Raw genomic sequence first — 27,688 nt, forward strand, 5'->3', positions numbered from 1 at the left:
TCCTTCCTGGAGAAGCAAGAGCCAGACACGTGTCAAGCACTTCTGATGTAGGAGGCACTGTGCTAAACTATTCACAGACATCATCTCCTTCAATCCCCCAATCATGCTGACACAAGCTATATTATTCCCATCTTTCTGGAGATGAGATGGAGGCAGAGACTTCTCTTCAAGGTAGTAAAAGAATGTGAACGCAGACTTGCCCAATTTCTAACCCACGCTCAGAACCATTATGCCTAGTTGTCTCTTGTGAAAAAGCAGATTCAATACAACAATTCATTTTCAGTTTTTTCTTTCCTGTTTGAACAGAGTAGCTGCCTGAATTTTTGGTTAATCTGATCATATGGACTAGAATTCCTGTGACTTTAAGAGATAAAGATAAACCAATGGATTCAGTGACATTAAAATACATCAAGTAATATGGAAGAGATGTTTTTGTAGGTACAATATAACTGATTTTCATCAGATATATCAAATGTTTCTTTGTAGGTTAATCAATAATGAGAAAGCTAGGCTACTTGGCAGTAAAATCCCCAAATCTGAATCCTTGAGAAATATTTTATTTATTTATTTATTTTGGAGACAGAGTCTTGTTCTGTCGCCCAGGCTGGAGTGCAGTGGCATGATCTTAGCTCACTGCAAGCTCCGCCTCCCAGGTTCACAGCATTCTCCTGCCTCAGCCTCCCAAGTAGCTGGGAATACAGGCACCCGTCACCGCGCCCGGCTAATTTTTTGTGTTTTTAGTAGAGACGGAGTTTCACTGTGTTAGCCACGATGGTCTCGATCTCCTAACCTCATGACCTGCCCGCCTCAGCCTCCCAAATTTTTGTATTTTTAGTAGAGACAGTGTTTCACCATGTTGGCCAGGCTGGTTTCAAATTCCTGACCTCAAGTGATCCACCTGCCTCGGCCTACCAAAGTGCTGGGATTACAGGCGTGATACACCATGCCCAGCTGTGAGAAATATTTTAGGCTCAAAAATATATAACTAGTGACAGTTTTAATTTTCTTCAAATGGGCTTGCAAAATAATTATACTAGATGTAGGTTTTGTTTAAATATAGCATAGTCATTTCAAGATAGGAGCAATGGGTGCTTCACCTATCTACCAATACAATCTTAAGTTCACATCTCCATATGACAGTTTTGGCTGCTGTAATTTGTATCGGAAGTCCATGATCTTCATAAACTCACCTTTGCATCCAGGAGTGCTGAGAGCAACCAGAAAGGGCAATAGGACTGTGACTACAACCATGTCAGCATGAAGTCCAAGCGCCAAGCTTCTCAAACGCACAGCATTCTACTGATACAAAGCATCATTATTTCCAAATGCTCTGTTTTTTTTCATGTGAAATGGTCCTCATGGCTCACAGTAAAATTATAGGTTTTTTCTTCTAATACCGCCTTCTCTGAAATGGGCTAGTCTGCAAAAAAACCAAACTGTGGTTCCTATCACTGCATCTTTCACTCAGTGTCTACATGCTTCTATAAGCTTGATTTCTTCTTCTCCTCCTTACGGTTTTGCCACCCGAATCTCTCTTGCCATGTTACATAATGACTTCATTGTTGACACTTCTGGTTTGGCATAGGGAAGTGATATAGCTATTTATTTTTTAAAAAACAGAATTTTAAGGGCTGGGTGCGGTGGCTCACACCTGTAATCCCAGCACTTTGGGAGGCTGAGGCAAGTGGATCACTTGAGGTCAGGAAATGGAGACCAGCCTGGCCGACATGGCAAAATCCTCTCTCTACTAAAAATACAAAAATTAGCTGGGCATGGTGGTGCGTGCCTGTAGTCTTGGCCACTTGGGAGGCTGAGGCAGAATTGCTTGAACCCAGGAGGCGGAGGTTACAGTGAGCCAAGATTACACCACTGCACTCCAGCCTGGGCGACAGAACAAGCCTCTATCTTGGAAAACAAACAAACAAACAAACAGAATTTTAAGAAATCAAATATTTTAGAAAGGCAACACAATCCAGAGTTCTAACATACAGCCCTATTTTCTCTAAGTACTCCAAGAACAATGGCCTTCACTAAAATGATAATATACTTTAGGTCCAACAGTTGTGGACAAGTAGGTTTAACAGTTACATGTGCCTTAAAACTGACTTACCAAGGCTGTCTGCTCATTTTCACAATGATAGGAAATATCAGTAGCCTAAATACATTATCTAAAGGATAAGGGTTCAGGAGCTCCAGTTCATATTTCCCCATGATCCATTTCCTTTCATTTGTATCAACAAAACAAGGCTTTCTCCAATGCTTCTTTATTAAATGAGGTAGTATTCCTGAACATTTTCTTGAGACTTCAGGAGTCAAGTCAAAAGAACTCATTAGATAAAAATACAAGCCTTCTTACGCCTCCCAACCCCCAATCATTCTAGTCAACAGTCTTGAGAATATTCAGAGAATATTAATAGTCTTGCATTAAAACAAATTAAACCCATCATCAGTCTGCTGTCCATAGAAAACATGGCAGTATATTTTTTAATATAGCGCAATTTCAACTATATTTTAAACTAAAAGCAATAAATATAACTGTAATTTAATCACCCTCCTTTAATTTGAATTCACATGGTAGATACTTATAGCTACTTAAAAAATTAAGAGGCAAAATGTATATGAAGAATATGTATCTTGATATTTTAATTATGCTCAATTGAATGTACTTAGATTTAAAGTGCTTTTCACAAATGACATGTGCTAAGAATATCTAATTGCACACTGACATTCTAAAATGTGTGCTTACACGTGTCAAAAATAGATTAATATAAAGTTATAGAATAGACTTTTACTTAAACCCAAATACATTATTTTGATTATCTGGACACAAACACAATTGTAACTACAAACAAGATATATACTAATAAATGTCTAGTGATTTATGTTTCATTAAGACGAATACACAAGTGATGACAGTGTTTGACATTTGAATAAATTAGAAAATAAAGACTTGTAAAGGAATCTAAGGTTCAACATATTTTCCATTTACTTTCTTACTAACTCAATGTTAAATAGAGACATGAAAATAATTTGTATGTAACACAACTATTATTGTATGCAGAGCTCACAGGTAAAAAAGAGATATTCAGCAAATAGCAGTGGATGGAATAAATTAAAACACATTGCCAAATTGCAGTCAAGTGCTGTTCAAAACTGTTCGCAAGTGCTGAAGACGGCATTCAGCAACCTCACAAAGAAGCTGGCAAAGATGAGGTGGCATGAGGTCGGAAGGCCACTCACCCTGTCGAGCTCTGAAGGGAAGTGTGTTGGGCTCACTGCCTTCACAAGATACATCATCACCCTCCTGCAATCAGAAACCTGAGTCCTCACAAACTGAAAGAAAGACCTTTTCTTAAACCCTAGCATTAGGGCTGAATTGCGTCTCTCCAAAATTTGTATACTGAAGTCCTAACTCTCAGGACCTCAGAATGTGACCGGATTTGGACTTACGGCCTTTTAAGAGGTAATTAAGAAGAAATGAAGTCAAATGGATGGGCCCTAATCCAATATGACTGGTGCCCTTATAATTAGAGATTAAGACACAGACGACACATGGACTGAGGGGTGACCACGTGAGGACACAGTGAGAAGGCGGCCATCTGCAAGAAAAGAAGAGGGGCCTCAGAAGAAACCAAAACTGCCAACACCTTAACCTCGGACTTCCAGTCTCTGTTGTTTAAGCCTCCCGCTCTGTGGTATGAGGCATTTTGTTACGGCAGCCTGACCAAACGAATACACTAAGTTAGACTGTCTGACCAAATGCACATCTCTAAACATAAAGCAATATAGAATTTTTTTTTCTTTTGATTTGGTATGAAAATAAAACTCTTAAGTGAAAAATGTGTTACTAGATTATTAACAATATTGAAAAGATAATAAAATAGATTCTTACTCTAATTGGATTCTGAGAAAGATACCAAACTGAAATATCCTAGTCCTAATTTCTTAATCACACGGTAAGGCAGAAAAAGGCTATTCTGTTTACATGTTTTACAAATATTAAGTTTCATGTTTTCAGCTTCATGGGGTTTTAATGGGCCCATAGAAGCCTGGCCAAGAAACCGAAGTGGAATCCATTTGACTGACATTAAAAAGCAATTAACTTACAGGCCTGTCAAATATGTTAACATTTGGGGTCTGCCTGTTATACACGTGTATTTTGACTACTACTACCAGAATAGTTTAATGATTTACAGACCTTCAATGTCTAAAGTACCTTAACTGTATGAAAGCTATGGCCCAGTCTTTCTTCAGATTTTCCTATCGTAACAAACTCCTCCCTATTTACTAGAAATCCAGAAAGATGGCCCAATATTTGAACTGTGTTGAGTCAAACAACTCTGAGACTTTCCCAGAGAAGGTAAAGGGAGAAAAACAGAAAGGAAGTATCTGGCTGCCCCAGTGTCTAGCATGAAAGTTGGACTTTCCCCTAATAAGATGACATTTCTGAGCCACTGAAGGCAGCCCTTAGCCAGGGAGGCTATCCTTAACTGTCTTAGTCTGTTCGGGCTTCTGTAACAAAGTATCATAGACTACGTGGCTTATAAACAACATAAATTCATTTCTCAGAGTTCTGGAGTCTCGAAATCTGAGATCACAGTGCTGGCACAGTTGGAATCTGGTAAGCACTGCTTCCTGGCTCACAGATGCTGTCTTCTCACTGTGTCCTCACATGGAGGAAGGAGTGGGGACCTCTCTGGGATCCCTTTTATAAGGGCACTAATCTCAAACTGTAGGCTCCACCCTCATGACCTAATCACCCCCAAAGGTCCCACTCTTCTAATACCATCACACTGGGAGTTAGGTTTAAACATAGCAATTGTGGGGAAAATAAACATTCAATCTATAGCACCCATGAGCCCTTAGTACCATCAGATATTTCTTTTATTTTTGCCCTCAGTCCAAGTTGAAATCATCTGGAGAAAGAGTCTCTCATTGGAGTAGGCAAGCAGTGGAACTCTATTCAAGACCAATGCCTTAGTCCCATTGCCTGGAGGACTTTTTGAGAAAACCGATGGAGCTGCCTCTTGGCTTTTCAGAAATCTGCCAATTTAGATAGTGCCATGAGGTTAGCATTTTTTTTTTTTTTTGGCTATTAATTGGCTCCTCCTTTTTTAAAGCTCCTCTTTTCTATGATTCCTTCATGACTCTGACATAATTTCACGTTAGTCATTCAATAAAGTCTTTTCTACTTAAAATACAAGCCATAATAAATAAGCTATACCAAATGCTCCAAGTTGTTTATCTTCATCCTGTTCTTAAGATTCTGAATATATTTGGGGATTATTTATTTGTCATTCTTAGAAATGAAGTCAAATAAAATAAATAGGAGCCTTATAAAGGTTGGTTCTATTACTGGGTGATCATGGAATACTTTCTTGTGAAATATCCTGGATATGCAGACACCTAGCCATGGTTACAGCTATTCCCTCAATTCCTGCACCCCTACTCTCCCACCAATTTTTGGAATTAATTCCTCTTTGCTGGCCATCAGTCTCTAAATGAATAGTAACATGGTATACAGAGTCACTACCCTTCCTTTCCAAATCTATGACCAACACCTTGTAGTCAAGCATTTATTCATTCAACAGATTTTTTTTTAAGTTTCTTCCATATGTCAGACACAATGCTAGACACACAGCTGTAACAGTGCAACACAGGCCCTGTCATCCATATTTATAGATGTCTCAGTTCAGCCATTTACTCAAGGTCTGTGAGATGCAATTAGTTGTCAGCACAAAGTTATGAAGGAAGATCTCCTCAAGTGGCAAAGCAGTGACCATGGTTGACAAAGACAGCAGGTCATATAATACCAGACACAGTCTCCAACCCTCCAAGTCAAGAGGAGATGGAAGGCAGAGATAAAGTGTAAGTACAAATCAAGAAAATCTTTAATATGGTCTTACATTTTGGGGGAGTATGCAAAAAGTTCTCCCAGGGAATATTCCAAACAATAACAATAATAACATTTGAAAACAATATAATCACTAGATTTTCACTGAACTACAAAAGACTATAAAGATACAAGCATTAAAAAATTAACATTATTGCTATAGCATCACTATAATGCATAATGTATCTTGATTAATTCACATGTCACACAAGAGTGACTTCATAAAAACTCAACCTAATGATTAAGCCTCACATCATCTTATATTTATAAGTAAGATATGTGCAGAGACTTGCATAGTGAAATAAAAATTCTACCTTAAGAAAACCACACTATGAGGCTACGTATCCACAGGAAATCCTGGGAAGAAAAAGATCGCGAAGTAAGACTTAAATCCACTTCAGGCAATCTGTCTCATCAGCTCTGATTGTCAGAGTATATGTATTCATTATATGAGGAAATTTTCTTCCTGGTTTGATATGAGTGAGTATGAAATCTTAAGGGATTTCAAGTTCAATCATAAGGAATGGTGACTTTGAGTATATTTTATGACCAAAGTATACACAATACTATTCAGGGCAAACTTACAGAATTCAGAGCTAAAAACAAAACAGTACAAGAAAGGTTTGAAGACACTTATAGGTAGTTGAAACAAATGGAAATGTTAAGCAAAGTCATTAATATCTGGGTGGCGCCATGACTCAAGGCTGCCATATGTATGGCCTGGCGCACAAACATGAGGTTTGCCAATCAGATTTCCTCTCTCAATAATTAAATGGAAAACAAAACAAAACTGAACAACTTAAGCTAATTAGCTGGGGCTGGGGCAAGGGATGAAAAGAGGCTGTCTCCTACTGTAGAGAAAGGCTAGGTGGCTGGCAAGAACATGAAGGGAATTCTTGAGAAAGTCAACACCAATTCTTCAGGAAGAGAAGAAGTTATGGATTAGAATAGTCAAAAGATGTGCAGAGGGATGCAAAGTCACTGTGAGAGAGACAAAGGCCAAGTAGAGAAAATGGAGAGAGTAGCCAGTTCCTAATGCTGCCTCAATTCTCAAGAGCCTTCAATTTCATTTAATGGGTACCCTTAAAGTAAACCTTCATTTGATTAACTCCAACTTTGGTGAGTTTCTGCCCCCTGCTACCAGAAGCCATCTAGAGAATGAATGGGTTCTAGGATCAGCAACAGACCCTCAGAGAAGGCATGAGATGGGCTATGAAACCTTCACCTTGTGAAGGTTAATGAAGATGTTCCCAGCCCACAACAGAGCTTACTGAATCCTCCAGTGGCAGTTAAAACATCCTTTGCTATTATTCCTATTACGATGTAGGGTCTAATTTCTCTCCTGTTGAATCTGGGCCAGCCTAACTGGCTTGTCTGACCATCAGAATGCACTGGCAGTGACCTTCAAGGTCAGGTCATAAGAAGTCTTGTTTCTGCCCAGGACTCTTAAGATGCCTGCTCTTGGGAGGCTCCCTCTCAGAATCAAATTGTCAATGTTTGAAAAGACCAAGCTACACAGAGAAGTCAAGCAGGTGCTCTGGAGCACAGCCCCAGCTGTTCAGTTACAAGAGTGAGCCACCTTGGATATCTATCCCGGTTGACCCTTCAGATGAGTCTGGCCCCAGCTGCCACTAGCCCATAACCATATAAGGATCCCAAGTACAACCCTCCCAGGCTGAGCCCCGTCAATCCATAGAACCACAAGAGAGAATAATAATAAGTATCTATTTGAAGCCACTAAATTTTCAGATTATTTGTTATGCAGCAATAGATAATCAGAACACCTCTCCTCCTCAATGATGGAGAAACACTGAGATCATTCCTGTGAGGAGGAAAGCCTTGGAACTGGGATTGGCATGCACTGTGGACACAGGATGAAATTAAAGTCATTTTTAGAAAAAAGATGCTATGTTACCCAGCAGAGGAAATCAATCAGTAGAGAAATGGCAAATAAGCAGGTTCACAAAGAAGACCAGAGATTTCAGGAGCACCTGAGGTAGCTGAGGTCCTCAACAGCCATATCCAAACTCCAATACACCTATTCCATTCCCCTTCACCCAAAAAGCCAAACTAAAACATTCATTTTCACAACATCCTCTCTCTCTCTCTCTCTCCATATATATATATATATTAGAAGTTAAAAAGTAGACACCAGAAGAGGAGGAAGACTAGTACTTAAGTCATGATTTAATTCTTTCATACATATTATCTCATTTAATTTTTCCCACAATCAGGCAAGGTAACTGTGGTGCATTAAAGATGGCTGCAACATCAATGCCATATCTCCCATTCAGAGGTAGATTATTTTCCCTGGCACTGAATCCGGCTGGCCTATAACCTGTTTTAACAAACACACTGTGGCTAAATTAATGTTGCATAACCTCAAAAACTGGGCCTGAGATTTTTCTCAGCTTCTTATTCTGCTCTCAGAACTCACCTTCTTAAGTCTGACACTATAGTGTGAGGAAGCTCACGCAGATATGCCATGTGGAGAACCTGTTCCCCCAGCCATGGCTCCAGCTGAGCTCCAAGCTGATTGCCATTTGTGTGAGGACATTTTGGACCTTCTAGCTGCCTCACCACTCCAGCTGAAACCATGGGAAAGAGACAGAAACCACGGAAAGGAGGCAGCATTAATGAAAAAGAACAGATTATTGTTTTAAACCACTAAGTTTTGGAGGGGTTTGTTACACAGCAATAGATAACTGAAAGAGAAAGTTGCTATCTAAATTTTATAGACAAGAAAGCTGCAACTCAGAGAAGTCAACTAAGTTGTCTAATCCTTGATTCACATCTGGCAGGTGAAGGCCTTGGGACCCCAAACCGACTAAAAGCCCATGTTCTTTACAGGAAACTGGACTGCCTCTTGTTAGATGTGATTATTTTTACTACAAATGGCTATGATTTTCAAAAGGATTAACTTTACACACACACACACACACACACACACACACACACACACACACACAAAAGAAGCAGCAGCATCCCTGTTGGCAATTCTCAAAAATTAGAATGGCAAGGTTTTAAAAGGAACACTTTCACTTTGTAAAATGATCTCCATCTATATGCTTTCTATTCTTGGTGATTTGGGAATTATCATTAAGTATGGCTTGGAGAGACAGGTGATAAGTTTTATTGTTAATGATGGGAAGGCGTTTGACTAACATTAAAGAAAAGATATAAATGAGTCCATTATCAGGTTTGTCGTTGATTGGCTGTGAAGATTGACAAGATCACTTTTGAGTGATTTTAGCTTTAAAATTCTTTCATTTAACCAATATTTACAAAGAGTCTACAGGTTACCATGCAATGCCTGCAGTCCCCAGGATACATCAATGAATAAGAAGATCCCTGCTTTTGCAGAACTTGTACTCTACCATGAAGGAGACAGAAAATAAACAAAAATCATGAAAAATAAGTAAGTTATACAGAATGTTTGAAGGTGGTAAGAACCATGGCAGCAGAAGAAGAAGGGAGGGATGATGGGAAGGCAGGCTGATAGGTAGATAGGGAGCATATGCTGGCAGTGGGGAGGGTTAACATTTTTAAACTAAGTATCATGTATAAGTTTAAATCATAAGACTGAAGAAATGACTGTTGTCTAGGGAGAAACCCCAAGTAACCAAAAACTTGGTTAAATGAATACACTGTTCCAACCATAAGTCCATCTAGAAACCCACACATCTGTAACAGACATACGCAGTATCTGCCGCATTCCAACACTTTGAATGTAATACTCCCATTTACTATTATTTTCTGATAAGCAAAGCACATGAGTTGCACTAATGGGAAAAAATGCAAAGGCATCAATCTGGGAATCATATGAGGTGTTCCTAGAGCACTGGGTTAGGATGAGGCATTCAAAAACAAACATTTATACTGCTTAGGATATTCACAGGTAATAAAAAGTAGAGCGACATGCTTAGAATGAAAAACACCACTGTCAGGACAGAGTTTTCTCTTGGGAGACAGAGGTAAGGGAATGAAAAGCAATTTGGACAGGTACATTAAGGGCCTCCAACTGCACTGTCAAGTTTGCCACCAATCTAAGTGGTAGGCACACCTGTGTCTGTATTGTTGTGTTTTTCAAAATTTTTCAAAATATAAATTAACTGCAACTGAATGTAATGTATGAGATGAGTAATAAAACCTTGCCTTAAAAACAGTATTTGATACATGGCTGGACAAACTGGCATAAACACATCATGCATATGGGAATCACCATTATGGTAGGAATCAGGCAGGAAACTGCATTAGGGTCCTACTTATTTATAGGGGAGTGTAATTAAGATTACTCTTCATTCCATGTTTTCCCAACAGTGTTAGTCTCACCAGTCCCTTTTAGAACCAGTGACACAAGCATATAAATTGTTTTTCCAACTCAAAATGCAGTCAAAATGAATATAAACTTCTATAAACACCAATTATATTTACAACATGCACACTCACGCACACACATGTGTGCATCACAATGAAAAAATACCCTGGACCCATTATCAAAGGACCATAGTTTAAAAAACATGTTAATTTGTCTTTCCAAAAATTACTACACAATACTATTACTTTCTCTTGTTATATAAACAGTTTTTACTAAATATGGCTTTATAAGACAGATGTTCATACTTTCATGACTTTCTTTCTTAGTAATATTAGATTTATTTTCAGGCCAAATAAATTAATCATCATATTTATATTTCTTCCTTGAAACTAGTCATTGCACCACTTGTATTTCTTATCTGGTGACTTTTTTTTAAAGATCAAAGGATCAAAAGCTAAAGATCCCAGGCTCCTCAAGATTTCAACCTAGATGCATATTACACTAGATATATAAAAGTCATACACTTACTTTGTTGAATGAAGCACTGCAGCCTACAGATCATATTGCATTACATACATTATTTTTTATTTTTTTCTTAAAGTAACAGCAAAAAAGCAATAAAAACAATATATTCAGAGGTAATACATCAATTTTCAGAATCATTGGGAACCTAACTGGAAGTGGCTAGTGGTAACAGAACCTCTGTCTTCTGACACACTGTCTGAGAGTTTCCACGGTCACTAACACAGATTCTCAATCACATCCCTCTAAAGGTGCCAAGTTTTTGATCCAAGAAGGGAAAAGATGGAAAAAAACAGAAGGTATACATATATATATATACCTCATGCCGGGAAGACTGAAGGTCCAAGTCTCCATCAGAACTCCCACAACTACAACCCTAATTTAGAATGCAGAAACCCAAGTTAGGGAGAAAACACAAACCACAAAGAATTCTTTCAGATTTAGAGTTTGTAAACCCCAGTCTCAGCATCGAGTTTTGTCTTAAAACATGCTGAATATATCACTACTGTTAAAGTGTGAATCTATAAAAATGCTCAGAAAACTGAAGTCAATTTTTTAACAGTGCTCTAAACTAAAACTAATCTCAAATGCAAAAAATGAGTTTAAAAATAAAGTTAGACGTGAAAGTTAGCCCTTTTACATATGTCAGTGAAACAGAAGATTATTTTTTCATCTCTTCAGTTACAGGCTTTATTATACCAAAAATAATAAATAAGAAATGGGATAAACTTTATTGCTTTTTAGTGACAATCATTTTTTCCCCTCCAAATTTACTAACACTTTCATTCTAAAAAAATATATACAATAAAACAGGCTGTTTAGCTAAACACTATGAAGTTATGAGACAAAGATCTCCCTACATACTTTCCTCATTTTTGCAGAAAACAGATCATAAAACAGAATAAGCCTTGTTCAAAGAAATGAGCAGCTTTGGTTACAAGTGCAAAAGTCAGCCATGTGTACTAATTCTCAGTAATAATGAAGCAAGGTGAGCTCCCCAGGGACTTAAAAGTCAACACCTAGCAATGCTTGGATGAACTAAGATGAGGAACCACTCATGTGACACAACCTTACAAAACCCTTTGTATTCCCAATAGGACAGATGAGGCTGTGGAACTCACAACAACCCTCTAAGGTGTGTGACTGACTCCAATTATAGAGAAGACTTTGCCAAAGCCTGCAAAGAAAGATGCTGCTGTTACTTAAAAAATGCATGGCTGGGCGGGGTGGCCCCATGCCTGTAATGCCAGCATTTTGGGAGGCCAAGGCAGGCGGATCACAAGGTCAGGAGATTGAGACCATCCTGGCCAACATGGTGAAACCTAGTCTGTACTAAAAATGCAAAAAAGTTAGCTGGACATGGTGGTGTGTGCCTGTAGTCCCAGCTACTCGGGAGGCTGAGGCAGGAGAATCGCTTGAACCCGGGAGGTGGAGGCTGCAGTGAGCCAAGATCACGCCACTGCACTCCAGCCTGGTGACAGAGCGAAACTCTGTCTGAAAAAAAAAAAAAAAAAAGCACGTGCGCACACACACAAACACACACACAGAAAATGGAACCATCCATTCATCTACTCAGAGATCTAAAGGGACCTGGGTTGTCTGCTACCTACAGGATTGCTTAACTGAAAATAAACTCTTACTTCTTAAAGTAATGATTGCGGGGGAAAAAAGGCAAGGGAGAAGACTTGAAAAGCTAAGGACCACTGTCTACCTCTTTGAGATGAAGGATGGCAAACCTCATTTCACAGATATTTTAAGTAGCTGTAAAGCCTAAGTGGCTCCAATTTTAAGCCTGTGTTTAGATCAGGTTTGAAAAGGGCTACATCTCTTTACATAACTAGGCACCACTTCTGATGCCAATGTGCTTTGTGTTTGAAATGGGCGGCCGCATATGCAAAAACAAGACCACCTACAGATGGCACCTAGAAAATACGTGCCACAACCAATCTCCTTGGCACCCAGAGGTATGTGCAGGCAAAATGCTTTCATTAAAAAGAAAATAAACCTCTGGGCACCATGCCATGATGATTGCCAACATCTTGAGTAGTATCACATAATTAATTTTACATTTTAATTCTTACAGAAATCTATAATCATATCTTTTCAGAAAGTTTAAAATGTAACTTAAAAAAACAACAACCCCACCTGACCTACCAAAAAACCCTGCTATATCCTGGGCCCTGCAACAATCTGAAGGACTAGGCTAGGCACAGCCTATGGATATACCTACTCAAAAATTAGAAAACCTACTTACTCAAATGGAAACTACAGAGTTGTTTTAAATGGAGAGTAGTTATGGGGAAGAGCAACTTCTAAAATTCTCTTTGATTATTATTGTGTGCCCTTTTTATTTAGGACATTAAAGGCTTCTTTTTTCCATCCTGAACGCTCCTAAAGTTACAGAACAAGGGGATCCTGCCTGCCCATCTCCGACAGGTCAGTGATCAAACAGAGAGTCAGGCAGTAGCCAAATTCCATCCATCTCTAAAGAATACCAGGAGCTAGGACTTCTTAGGTCCTGCTACATTTAAGAAACCATCGTTCAGCATTAGATAGGACAATAAGCCCTTTCCACACAAACACTGCCCAACGTCTAAATTCAAGGATCTTCAAGAAAAAAATTACTTTAGGAATACTACTTCCTGCCCAGAGTAAGCCAATTTTAAAAAGTGACTTCATCTTTTTTATAAGAAATAGGTTCGGATTAAAAAAAACCAATATTGTATTGCCTGAGTGATCAAAGCCTGTTATTTAACCAATCTTATCTTTAAATAACACTAGTCTTTGTATAAGAGTTTAATTTACTTAAAGTATTTACATTCGCATGAACAAACCAGTACATGAGATAAAACGAGACACAATGTTTTGCTGAGCTTCAGAAAAAAATGCAAGTTGTTCATCCATATAAGGAAACAATCATTCCAAGCATTTTTGACAATGCAGCGCACACTCAGCCAGTTATTTCCCAGCATTGTTCTCCCAAAAGCAGTGGAAGCTTGAACAGTTCTGCCAGTTGCAAGGCAAAGCCAAGCAGAGAGCTATGGTTGCTGACTTCAGACTACAAGTTTTAGTGCCTGACCCAGCAGAGGGTGCCATGAGGAAAGAATGTACTAAAAATTAACTTTAGAAAAGGTTAGCAAAGATTTTTCAAAGGCCAAACACTTCTGCCACAAATGACTTCCATTGCAGAACAAACCATAAGCAATGACGAATTTAACAGGCATGACTTAACAGGCAGTAAGATCAGAAACATTTACCCTTCCACCTCTGGAATGGTTCGCCTGTCTAGGAAAAGCCGAGGTGCCCTAGTAGACTCTGCCCTTGTGCAGGATCTGTGGTTAAACAGAAGCCTTAGTCCACACCTGTTGACCATGGTAGTGATATATATGTGAAACAAGTCTTTTTAATGAAGAGAGCTTCAAAAGGTACTTACGCAGCCTCCAGCAAGAATTTCTGCTGCAAGTGGGACCGAACCATCTTTGTGCATAAATTTATCCCTCACAAAATCGTTCACCTTGAAGAAAAATATTTATAGAAGCTGATGAAAAATATAAAGAAAGTCATTAAACACTTATAAATATGCATCTGTCAATATATGCTATTTTTTTTCTATCAGTCTATTGGAGTAATCATAAATTGCACAATTTAACAGATCTTAAAATAGTTTGAGAAGTACTCTTAATAGTATAATAGTTTTAAAAAATGAAAAATAGATATGCATCACTGATATTTCAGGAGAAAAGTTAAAAGATAAATGAAAGCCAAAAATATGTTCTGCAATTAGAATAGCTTAAGAAGGGAGACACACTGACAATAGTGACAAAATAAAAACATACATCTTACAACTTAAAACTGTTTTATAAGGCTTGATTAAAAATCACTTTCAAGTCTTCTAACAAGAATTAATCTAAAACAGTACTCATCATGGAGATAAATTTGGCTGAGCAGACTTTTTCAGCTTAGAAGAAATTCAATAACTAAAAATTCCTCAAGGATTCTCAAAGAACATAAATTACATTAATTAATTAATATAATATTCTCAAAATGGTATGTAGTACAAGAAATTTTAAGAAACAGTCATATCTTTTTGGCAGACATAGGCCAGAGAAGATTAGCTATCTCAAGGTCACATAACAAAATGGTAAAAGAAGAATTTCAGGCTCCAAAGCTACGCAGCCCAACCTAAAGCTAGAGTTTTACTTTCTGGGGCTTTGTGGCCTTAGTGATGCAAATATTTGTATATTCCACAAACGCTTAAACTGAATATCAACCATCTGTCAAATGTGAGCCAAGCACTGGGCAAATAATCTGATAAAGGATCAACTTCAACTAGAACCCAGATCCCTGCACATTTGGCTTTATAGAACACACCCTAACCATGAATCCTATAAAAACAGCAGGTGTAATAGAAAGACATGCTCTGGAGTCAGACAAGTGTGATTTTAAATTCTAGTTCTCCCACTCATGATTTGTGTGAACACAGGTATGCTACTTAAGCTCGATAGGCCTCAGTTTCCTTATCCATAAACTGTGGATCATGCTTTGCTTGAGATTAAACCAGTAAAATGTAATATACGTCATGTGCCTAATATGGTAGATACTGAAGGGAATTTAGCTGCTACTGCTGTGATGACAACAATGATGGCAGCAACCACCAAAAGTCCTCAAGTTTATTATCACATTTTTGGATGTCCACTGCTAAATGGGGAATAATGAAAAAATGTGTGTGGTGAGTTCCCCTGCTTTCAAATTAGCTAGCACCTCTGAGAAAACAAACCTGCTGTTTCCTATAAGAATACCAGCTAGATTCTTGAGTATGTACAAAATCCCTTAATAAGAAGCACCAACTCAAAAGACTTACTGTAAGTTTTATGGCCTTCTCTGGGGCAACTCCCAATAACTGTGGCAACAGACCTAAAAATCAACAAAAAGTAGAAGTATATTAAATAAATTAGCATTAACTAAACAAATCAACAGTTCTACAGAGGGGATTACCACTTAAAAACTGCTTAATCTCTGCTGCAATTTTCTGCTATTACCCTTAATGAGAATATTTGAAATGGAATGTTTAAGTACTAACTTCTAACAGCCGCATCAGTCCCAAGTACATTCCATCTCACATTCTGGATCGTTTGCACATTGGGTAAATCAACAGTATTAGTGATATAGGAAATCTCATTATTCCCCCAAAGTCTGCTCCTTCCCTTCTGCCTTCTAAATCAGTGGACCACTTGATTTTCTAAATCAAGGACCAATTTTGGGGAAGGCAGTTAGAACATTTAGTGGAGCTACATATCTGAACTAAAAAATGTCATCATTTTCATTTGTTCTTCTTAAAGAAAAAAAAATTAAATCACAATTGTTTTTTCTTGGAAACACACACCAAGCTAACCCTGAAGGTAGGAGCATGTTGCACCCTGTGTCATACTTTGAGAGAGGTTCATGGTAATATTCTTCATTGGAAGTACAATTTTCTAATTTATCTACGTAAGAAAGTCCACTCACAGCCTCTTCTGAGGGACCAGCCCTGCCCACACTCTCTTCCTAAAGGAGCAGCCTGAGAGGTCACTAGCTTGAATGCCGTATGTATCCAACCTATAGGTGTCTTTTATTGAGTAACAAAAAGTTTCAAACATAATCTGACCTCCTTGTAAGAAAGATCAATGAGGCCAGGCACGGTGGCTTATGCCTGTAATCCCAACACTTTGGGAGGCTGAGGAGGGTGGATCATCTGAGGTCAGGAGTTCGAGACCAGCCTGACCAACAAGGTGAAACCCTGTCTCTACTAAAAATACAAAAATTAGCTGGGTGTGGTGGCAGGCACCTGTAGTCCCAGCTAGTTGGGAGGCCAAGACAGGAGAATTGCTTGAACCCAGGAGGTGGAGGTTGCAGTGAGCCGAAATTGCACCACTGCACTCCAGCCCGGGCAATGGAGCGAGACTCTGCCTCAAAAAAAAAAAAAAAGATCAATGAACACACTGACCTAACAGTCAGTTCATGGGCTCAGTTCTGACCGAACTCTGACTGACCCCGGACCTCTTTCTGACATCCCAGCCATCTGCTCTATTGCATGAGGCTCCATCCTTCAGACAGAAACCATGCAAGGTGGTGCCCACCCTGCTTTGAGGCCCGTACCTCAATGAGGACAAGCGCCAGTTTGTATTTTTTTTTTTTGACGGAGTCTCACTCTGTCGCCCAGGCTACAGTGCAGTGGCGCGATCTCGGCTCACTGCCAGCTCTGCCTCTTGGGTTCATGCCATTCTCCTGCCTCAGCATCCCGAGTAGCTGGGACTATAGGCGCCTGCCACCACGCCCGGCTAATTTTTTGTATTTTTAGTAGAGATGGGGTTTCACCATGTTAGCCAGCATGGTCTCCATCTCCTGACCTCATGATCCGCCTGCCTTGGCCTTCCAAAGTGTCGGGATTACAGGCGTGAGCCACAGCGCCCGGCCTCCAGTTTCTATTTTTATTGCTTTACTGATATCGTCACAATTGATAAAATTTTTTCTTTGCTCATAGCCTTATAAAGGGGGAAAACTAAAAAGATGAATACAGCTTCATGTTTTCATGGAAAAATGGGAGAAAGTCCTTCATTGTGGAATTAAACAAGGATAAGGATGGTGATGTTAATGAAAATTTTCTTTAAAAGTGCATCACGTTTATTATGTGCCAGGTACCATTTTACAAAATTTATTAACTCATTTAGTCTTCATAACCACTCTATAGAGAGGAAACCAAGGCATAGAGAGATAAAGTAATTTCTTCCAAGTTACCTAGCTGTTAAGTGGTGAGACTGGGATACAAGCTTTAGCCATCTTACTCAAAAAATCTGTATCTTTATATACAACTCAACTCTGTGTTAATGTGCAAATGTGTATCTGCATCTCACACACCCAGCTGCATTTGTTCACTTATATAACCTGCCTAGATCCTATCAGCATTTGAGTTTGCAATGCTTCTTTTTGTTTTTTCTCATTTTTTATTTTTAACAAAGAGATAAGCCCTCACTATGTTGCCCAGACCAGTCTCAGATTCCTGGCCTCAAGCAATCCTCCTGCCTAGGCTTTCCAAAATGTTGGGATTGCAGGTGTGAACCATCTCACCCGGCCTGAGTTTGCAGCCCTTCACTAAGCAACTATAACATCTAAGCCTGCTTCATCCCCAGGGCCACAGCTGACTGGACAATGTAAAACACCTAAAAGACACGCAAATCAAGAGTTCAGCAACCTGAGCCTGCTACCAAAAATAGAGCTGGCCAATTAGGATGCCTTCTCCAGGAGGATGACTGACAGTCTTTAGAGAAGAGGGGACAAGTTAGCACAGAAGCAACAAGATGAAAAGATGTCATGGGTGGAGCAAGGAAAGCAGCCAATTGGAAGTCACGTGTGTGCTAATATCACAAGGAAGCAGAAACCATGAATAAGCAGAGGAAGTGCAATGGTGGACAGATGAGAATGTGGAGCAAAAGGAATAGAGATTAAAAAGAGAATGCACATAGCCCATGAAAGGCACACAGGTGGGAGTGCCCGTCCCCATCACCTTTGGGTCCCACTGAGGCCAGGCTCCAGTGCAGCTCCTGCTCTTGGATCCGAGATTTCTACCTTCTTTCTCTCTTGTGTGAATGTTTATCAAAAGCCCCCCTAAGCTCTTGCTAGCTTGAGTGGGGCTGTGCTCTTTAGAATCTAAATGAGCTGAGGCAGCATATGAGAAAAAACGGGAATATGCAACCATTTGGGCAAAGCAAGCATTCTTATCCAAAGCAAGCATTCTCTCCTAAACTATACTCATGACACTCACTCACTGATCTTTCAGTAAGATATCTATAATAAGAGAAGGCTTGGTTATTACCTAGTAAAAGTACAACATTAATTTCTACTAGTAATATGTGGGCATATGCCTGTTTAAACTACCTCTTCACAATTGAAATTTTCATCTTTCTCCCTGTATTCACATCAAGTAACAAAATGTTTAGTTAAACATTTACTTGCTAGATGTATTTTTCTCATCATTAAATTGTAGACCAAAATTGTGGATGGGTTGAAAGCACTGTGATTTAAATGATGAACTCTTGTCTCCATAACTATCCTGTGACAGTCTTTTTAAATGACTAATAAAAAAACAGGCCACAGAGCCTAATGACTACTGTGTTAGATACAATCACTTCAGCCAGCCTTTCAAACTACTGAAATTTATCCTTCTCACCATAAATTTAGTAATGCATTGTGAACGGCAAAAAACAAAAGGGAAAACCCCGTATTTAAGACTACAAAGAAGGCAACAAGTAGCTATTTGTTCAGCAAACATTTACCAAATGCCTTCTCTGTCTGCCTGGTACTGAGAGGAACTGGGATGAACACAGTGAGACTGGTGCCTCCCCGCTAAGAAACTCAGAGTTTAGAGGGAAAGGGAACGCTAGTTGTCTCCACCTGCCAGATGGGGGACAAACCACCTAACAACAGCAGGTGCTGCATACCAGACCCCAGGGGCATCACAGGACTATGAGAACCCAGTGGAGAGAACCAGTTCTTCTGCCTGCAGGAGGGGAAAAAACATCAAAGAAGAGGAGATATTTGCCCTGGGACTTCAAGGGTGAGCAGAGGTTCCCTGGAAAGATGAGACAATGAGCAGAATGGAGGGCAAGGTGACCCAGGCAGAGGAAACAGTTGGTGTGCAAAGGCACCAACATCTTAAGGCTATGGCATGGAGTCAGGGCACTGGAGGCTGTGCTTGGATCACAGAAGACCAGATAATAAATAACAATATTATTAATAGTAGTGATAATGACAACAGCCAATATTTGGGGAGCACTCGCTACATCCACATACTACAGTACTGTGTGTTTTATGTGAATGAACACATTTAATCCACACAACACCTTACTTAAACAGTGGCTTTTGTTTTATCCACAGCAACTGAAGAAGAAACTGAGGCCGACTTTAAGGGAGCTGCCCATGGTGGCTCAGCTGTTTGACGGGGGAACGGGGTTCCACCCAGGCTGTCTGACTCCAGCCTGTGCTCTTACCTGGTACGCTGCACAACTTCTCTCCCAGGCCCACTAAGGAGCATGCACCAAATTCTGTAGATGCATGGGGTGGCTTTTAGGGTAAAAAGTAAAGTTCAAAAAGTAAAAAGTTCTAGAGGCAGGTGAAGGATAGTTTGCAAGAGCAGAGACCTGAGGAAGCTAGAGAAACTAGGAGTTTAAAGTAATACATTAGAGGCCCCGAGCTTCCTTATATTAAATGATTAACTTCAACTTAGAATAAAACCAAAGCACAAATCCATTCCTAAGACCTAGGCCAGATGCTGGCACTCACGGAAGTTGTTGATAAGAACCATTCTTGTAGTGACTACCTTGTCTGGTTAAACAGGAAAATGAAGGTGACTGGATTATAATCTGAGGCCCACTACAGATGTAGGCCTTGAAAACATGAGTCTTGGGTAAATGGTCTTTGTAAGAAGGTCATGATCTGTGAAACAAGGAAAAGTCAAAGAGGTGGGAATTCCAAACTCCCTCCTTGTACCTTGACCTCAGAGGGAGGAGAGGTAGCACGGCCCAGTAATGCCTAAAGCAGAGAGTCTAGGTGAGGCACTTCATCACAACCACAATTAAGTCTAAAGTGCATATATATCTGACATCTGGGTAATTCAGCAGAAAAATCAGGTTTCTAATATAAGATGTTTCTGTTGGGTCCTGGAAATTCACTTTAACCATTTGAAACAGAGAATGGATGTGTGTGTTGTTTCTAACTTGTCAAAACAGCAGTCCATTTTCCAACTGCCTCAAATGAAATTTATTAGTGTGGTTAGTTTTCCAATCTTCTCCTTTTAGTTCAGCTCCATCAGCACATATGGCAATGCTTCCTTGGCAACGCGACTCTACCAGAAGGCTGCTAATGCGAGAAAAGATTTACAGGGTACAGTATTAATGTAGTATTTTGTCTTCACATTTCACGGGTTGGAGATATAAATCACACTATCCCCTCTGAATTCAGTCCCTTGCGCAAACCAAGGAGCTGAAGGTGTGGGGACCAAGCCCAGATCAGGGGTCTCCAACTGAAGCTTCACAGGACATCCCCAAAAGAGGTTCCTGGGCCCACTGTGTTCAACTAGAGGGCTAGCATGCTATTCTTAAGAACCTGTTAGAAATATAACTGGAATTTCAGGGTTGGAAGGGATTATGAAAGAAACTCAATATTGCTGGCCTAATTTAAACTAATTTTAGGCTATTTCCAATGGGCTGGCAGCAAAATGAACAATCTAGGGCATGGGCTTTGGAGGTGGACAGACCTGGGCTAGAATCCTAGGTCTGTGCATCTTTCACACTGAGTGATCTTGGGTAGTAATTCTTTGAATTCTAGGTTCCCTCTTGGCAAAACAAGGGTGCTACTTACTATCTATTGGTTTATTTTGATAATTATATGAATAAGTGTACAAAGAACCAGACACTATTTACCTCATATATTATGTATTCCAAAAGACATAATGCTTCTTTCTACCTATCTTTTCAATACATAGCCTTGATTTCTTTTGTTTGCAAGAGGCAATTCAGCCTGAATCATGTTCACAGTCCACCATTAGCTAAGGAGTATCATGCTGTGCCCATGACATTATGCCTATCTTAGAACAGCTGTCCCCAGGCAGTGAGAGCACATGTGGTCTGAAAGTGTCCAGGGGCCCTGTATACTTTGGGCAAGGTAAAGTAGTGGCACAGACAAAACAACATATTTCAACTATGTTATTAAGCTGAAATAAAATATTATAGTTAAAAACTTAAATGATCTTTAACCTCTGCTGACAAGCAACTTTTCACAATGTAATTTCTACCAGGTGACAAAAGAGCCAAGTGATTAGGAACACGAGGTCTGGAGCCAGGCTGCTGAGCTTCAATTCTGACTTTGCTATTTGTTAGCTGTGTAATTGTGGACAAGTTACCTAATCTCTTTGTATCTTAGTTTCCACATCTGTAGAATGGGAATAATCATGATGCCATTTTCACGGGGTAGTCGTGAAGATGAAATGAGTTAATACTCACAAAATCCTCAGACCAGTACCAAGTACAGACAGTAAAGACTACAGAAATGGATTTTTGTTGTTGTTGTTGATCTTCATCATCACTATCACTTATTCTTCCTCCTCCTCCTTCATGGAAACTGGAATCCAGACAGGCTAAGCAGCCTGTTTCAAGTCACTAACTTCTGAGCGACTATGTAGTAGCACTCAGAGTTGAATTCAGGCCTGCCAGTACTCTCAAATCAGGGCTCTGTGCTCCTTAATTCTCTGCGGTACCAGTTTTCTCTAACAGACTTATTGCTCCAAGTTCCTCCTCTGCCCTGGAAAGGCATTTCTTCTCAACTAGACTGTTCTGAAACTTTTCTCTAGGCCTCAGCTCAGGCTGGGTCAGCACCCTGCCCTGCCTGACCCTTTTACACAACAAAGGGATGGTGCCCATGTAGCAGGCATCCACATCATGCTTCCCCCGTCTCTACAGATGGTGAATATTAGACTCCTTAAAACCTCGAAGGCACTGAATGTCAGAGCCAAGCTGTAGGTTATAACCTGGTGAACCAGTGAGAGCAGGAATATACTGGGAAGAAGGCGCAGGGTCAGGAGTGGGTTGAAACCACGCTGAGCGGCTACTGTAACCCAGAGTGGCCAGGGTGCCAAAGGACCACGCTGGGCAACGCTAGCAGGACCACAGAGGTGGAGGGGCTACTACCAAGGAAGAAACTTGGTAACTAAGGCAGTAGTTACCAGTTCTATCTCAGCATAGAACTGAGACAGGGGCCAGCCCAAACCAGAGAAAGACAGCTGAGAGCATCTAATAGAGGGTAGAAGGTATTCAGGGCAGAGACGAGCAGTAAACTTTGGCAGGAAAAATTAATCCAGAAGACACCCCTATTCCTGTAGCTGAAGCCACAGCCAGCACACTGTTGTGTTATCTAGTTTCCACCTGGTAGCAACCCCTCCGATGTCAAATTCTTACCCTTCTGACCTCACTATTGAAACCAGAACACTTGTCCCTATCTTCCCCGAGAAACCCCTTTGCTTTCAACATCAGATTAACCTTCATTCTGCAGCTATCAGCACTTTGTGTGCCCTGCCTTAGAGCTTTTTATTCCTGCTCCTGTTGCCATGCCCTTCTCTCTTCACTTGCTCAAGCATTCTTTCCTCCCTCCTCCTCCTCCCATTTGTCTGTCTGCTTTTGACTCAGATTGCCCCTAGGCATGAGGCATTTCCACCTTCCCAACTACACTATCCCCTTTCAAAGCCTTCATTACAACCCAATTCTGACAGGCTCTTTGGGCTGCTACCCCAAGGTGGCTGTACAGTGGAGCTGGGGAAATAGCCAGGGACAAATGCAGAAATGAAGATTTAAATGCCAGTTTATCTAGGTTAAATTATTTACACTCAAAATTTCAAGCACTGTCTGTTATCTTAGCTATGGCTCAGGATGCCTTTGGGAGACAAAGTGTTAAAACATAAAATAAGTGATTATGATTATGGTCTGGAAAAAAATCAGTTCCTCAACTCCTCTATTCTGGGGCTTTCTAGAAGTAAAGAGAATTGGGGAAAACGATCAGATACTCCTACAGTTTTTCACCGTAGTACATGAGAACGTTCAGGATCCTGGTTATCTTTTCTTCTATCTAAACTATTTCCCTCCTGCTGAGGTTTAATCCATCTCCCTTGTTTTAGTCTCAGCAACAGTAGCTGGTTATAAATTATCATTCTTGAGGTGTGGAACTAATTCATTCATTAACCTCTTCTCTAGGATACCTACACGTCTATCTTTTTGTCATATTTTTCCAATTTTCTAAGGTCATCAGTTGTTACTGTAGCACTCTCAAGTCTCTAACAATTCTCTCATCCACCTTAGATCCAGTGTGTGTCGCCTCAGTCTCAGATTACAATGCCCTGTGCTCACTAAAGTTAGCTCACTGTAGATTTCTGGAGATTGGCTAACCCAACATATGATCTGTTGAAATCTTCTGCTCATTCTTATGTGGCTTCCTATAACCAAATACATGTCTTCTGATCTTTTTATAGCTTAATGCTCTAAATGAAAACGTGCAGAAATTGGCCAAGAAAATAAAGACTCAAACCTATCCATTTTGCAATCATTAAAAGTTTTGGTGGACATGGATGGACATGAGTGCAGTTCACAGATTAACTATGGTTTGTTTCAAGATGCATGTGTTCTTAAGTAATGCAAAACAGTCATGGAAATTTCAATCATTTTATTTTGGTGCCAGAATTTTAAAGTTTATTTTATCCCCATGAATTATGCAAGAATGAAGAATCTCACTGTGATTCTAAAGAATCTGGATACTCCCTTTTATAGTACCATCAATGATAAGGGACCTGGCTTAAACTAGCTGCCTGCCAAAACTTCCCTCTGCAATATAAAAGTATCAATAACTCCCTGAGATATCACCACAACATCCTCTAGATGTCACCTTGAGAACATTCCAGGATGGAAGATGACTGCTTTGCACTACACAGACAACTTGAAATAGAAATATTTACAACTCTGCAAGCTTGGATCAATGGGCTGATTAAAAAATGCGTTTTTTTTTTTTTTGCCAATTTCCTCAAAGGTTAAGCACTGCTTAAATTAAGTTTAATTCATAAAATGATCTAATTACTCTTTCTGGGAGATTTTCTTTAGGGCTTCTCCCATCAATAGAAACAAAAATTTTCCTCTAAGAAGTATTTCTGACAGACCCTGATTTCTCTCTCTTTTTTTTTCTAAATTGAGACAGAGTTTCACTCTTGTCTCCCAGGCAGGAGTGCAGTGGCACAATCTCAGATCACTGCATCCTCCTGGGTTCAAGCGATTCTCCTGCCTCAGCCTGTAGCTGCAATTACAGGCCCGCCATTATGCCCAGCCAATTTTTGTATTTTTAGTAGAGACAGAGTTTGGCCATGTTGGCCAGGCTGGTCTTGAACTCCTGACCTCAGGTGATCCACCCGCCTCGGTCTCCCAAAGTGCTGGGATTACAGGCATAAGCCACCGTACCCGGCCATATTTCTCTTAATACATCTTTTTCCCCAAGATTCTCCCAAAACATTTTCCAGTGTCTAAGGCTGCTCATCTCATCACCTGAAAGATCTGAGAGAGAAGACTGCAACAAAGTTTAAAAGCAGAAATTATTTATTCCTGGAACATTAAGAGCATTTAATTATGGATGATTACCCAATCAATTGTTGTTCTTTAATATGCCAGATCTATAGCAGGCCAATGACTGATTCATTTGGTTATGCCAGTCATTCAAACCAAACAAGTTGTCAGGTAATTCATTAAGGATTTCAAATACCTGAGCACATTAAATCACTCTGAAGACTGGGGAGGAAACAGAGAAAGAATTTTACAAGTGACTTCAGGAAGACCTGGATTATCTCAGGTGTGATTTCCCTTAATACAGACAGGCTTGGCCTGGGGGTTGGATTTTCAGAAATAACAACAACAACAACAACAACAAACTAGGAAAATTTGCCATTTTCTTGTTAGGAAAAAAGTAGTTTGCACTGCAGAGAAGGTTTGCAGAGCCAGACTCATGGGATTTTTAAGGAGCTCTTTTCCAGCAACTAAAACTTACACAAAAATAGGAGAGAGGCTCCTGGAAATAAAGAAAACGGAGTTATACCAATACATGGAGAGCAGGAATTAACCAACTCACAACACCTCTCATGACTCTCTGAGGTCTCATGACTCATCTGAGAGGCGCTCTCTGATGACTACCAAGCAACTTCCACAACTATTCTGATGCAGCCAGCTGCGGGGGAGGCAAAGAACAAAACTTGCGGTGGAGCACTACAAGAGTTCTTTAAAAATAACCTTCATTCTAATGCCACAGGGAAAGGCTTTTAAATGCAAAAACAGCTTCTGATATTCTTGTTATAAGAAAAAGAGATATTTATTAACCTCATAATAAGATCGCATGCTACAAAAACACCTTCTTTGAGGCCAGATGCCAACTTTTTTCAAAGTATACACAAAGGTAATTTTAAAGTAGGAGAAAGAGCTTACGACTGCAACATTCCCAAATTATCTCATTCAGGAAATATGAGCAATTACATAGGCCTTGATAGAGAAAAATTACATGTTGAGCAAAATTCTGTAATACTAAAAACTATGCTCAATATTTCAAAACGTGTATAAATTAAAGATGTACTCTGATACCTTCTCAAATATTGCTAGGTGAAAGCATTAATAGCAGCAATACTATATTTTCCTAATTTAAACGTAACAGTTTTCCTCTGGAATAATATAATTTTAAAATAAAGTTACATTTTATGAGAAATGTACAAAGAATCACATATAGGTATTTCATAATTTGACTTTGTACATAAAGGTGATAATACTGAGTCTCAGAAATATGTCAGGTCTTTTTTACTTATATTGTAATTTTTTAAATTAACAACAATAACCATGAGTTACCTACATTTTCATCTGATCTCTCTTACCCAATAAGCACTTACAAATATGCAGTTATATACAATTATTAATTATTGATGATGTACAAGAAACTAAAGAGAACTGATCCCTGACCAATCAAGAATAGGAACAAGTCATTTTCATGGCAAAGTTATGTATCTTTATTATTTTAACCTGAACTGTCAGTCATCATTTTGCTCTCAAGATGATCCAAATTACAGAATGGGACTAAACAAAAATTTTACAGTAAATCTTTTGTTTTAAAATGGTTTACCAGAAAAGATATCAGGAAGAAATGAACACAGGTGACTCCTAGAACTAATCTTATATTCACACTCTACTCATCATCCTGACAGACAGCTCTGTCTCTTGCCCTTAAGGTCGGGGCACCCAAAGATAAATGGCCATTTCTAAACCAGGAAAAGGGTGAAGAGCTGCCACTTGGGTGTTTACAGTGAGCCTCTGTCTGTACCTAATATATTGACTTACTACTCCTCTGAGAAGTTAAAAGCAGTCACTCTCATCTTACAGATAAAAGAACTGAAACGGCAAGAGTGGAAGCCTCTTTGCATAGCCCACATTAGCTCAGCACTCAGTACTCAGGCACACTTCTAGTTGCCAACAGTACAGGTTGCAAAAGGGAAATATAGACGTAACCAAAAATCAGACCTGCCAGGTATGGTCAAAGATCGAGAAAAAAGGACTCAAAATAAAAAATCAACTTAAGCAAATTAAAGACACTGAGCAGTGTTGGGAAGCATTCTTACAATTCTAAAGGCATCCTTGACATTTAATCTAATACCAAGAAAAGCCCAAAAAGTAGTTTATGAAGCAATGCTCAGATGTCTGCCCAGACTTGAGACTCGAGATTTCCCTTCCAAAAACCACCCATAGGGACAGGTAAGGCGGCCAATTTTGCCTGACTCACTGCAGAATAGGAACTGTGACATTAACCTTGTACTACTTGGAAGCCATTTCATTTGCAAAGTTGTTGCCATCAGGGAAGAAAAGCATTTCAAATGGAAGGCAGTGACCCTGAAAGGGTCATCATCAATCACCTGAGGTCAAAGACCTTCCAAATTGTAAGAAGAGGCAGGGGATAAGGAAAAGAGGGCAGAGGAAAGATCAAAAGGCCTTTGATGGGGGCTACCTACCTACACAATAGGACCTGCAAAATGGAACTTCTCTGGAGTTTGAAACTTTCTGGCTTCTAAGGTGAGAGGTTTCAAGAAAGGTTTATCCTTTTTGTTTTTTTTAACTGGGGTAATTAATTTGAAGACTAGAGTCAGCAGATGGCAGAAGAGGCCCAGAGGCACAGGTTTCCATGTCTGCCAGTTTCACCGTCCACCTCAGCAGAGTACTAAATACTGTTTTCTTCATCTAGAGAGAGCATTAGTAGGGGAGAGGAGGGAAAACTCTGCCAGCTTTGCCGCTGCCAAATTATAAAGCAGCTGAGTTTGAACTGCCTTGTGATACTGTATTTTAACTGATGCAGAAACACTGTTTCCTTCTCGT

At 39.7% G+C, this 27,688-nt stretch overlaps 1 protein-coding gene across 2 annotated transcripts in view; it reads right to left on the bottom strand.

The window, feature by feature from the left end:
* Positions 1–27,688, bottom strand: part of SLC25A13 (solute carrier family 25 member 13) — a 201,450-nt gene that overhangs the window by 35,179 nt on the left and 138,583 nt on the right. For both annotated transcript variants that reach the window (XM_003809698.3, XM_055114723.1), the window contains 2 exons: positions 15,595–15,647; positions 14,167–14,247 (listed from right to left, as the gene is read on the bottom strand). In XM_003809698.3, coding sequence (XP_003809746.2) covers positions 14,167–14,247; positions 15,595–15,647 — 134 coding nt within the window. The remainder of the gene's footprint in view (positions 1–14,166; positions 14,248–15,594; positions 15,648–27,688) is intronic.

Source organism: Pan paniscus, chromosome 6 (genome assembly GCF_029289425.2).
Source record: "Pan paniscus chromosome 6, NHGRI_mPanPan1-v2.0_pri, whole genome shotgun sequence".
NCBI classification, from domain to species: Eukaryota; Metazoa; Chordata; class Mammalia; order Primates; family Hominidae; genus Pan; species Pan paniscus.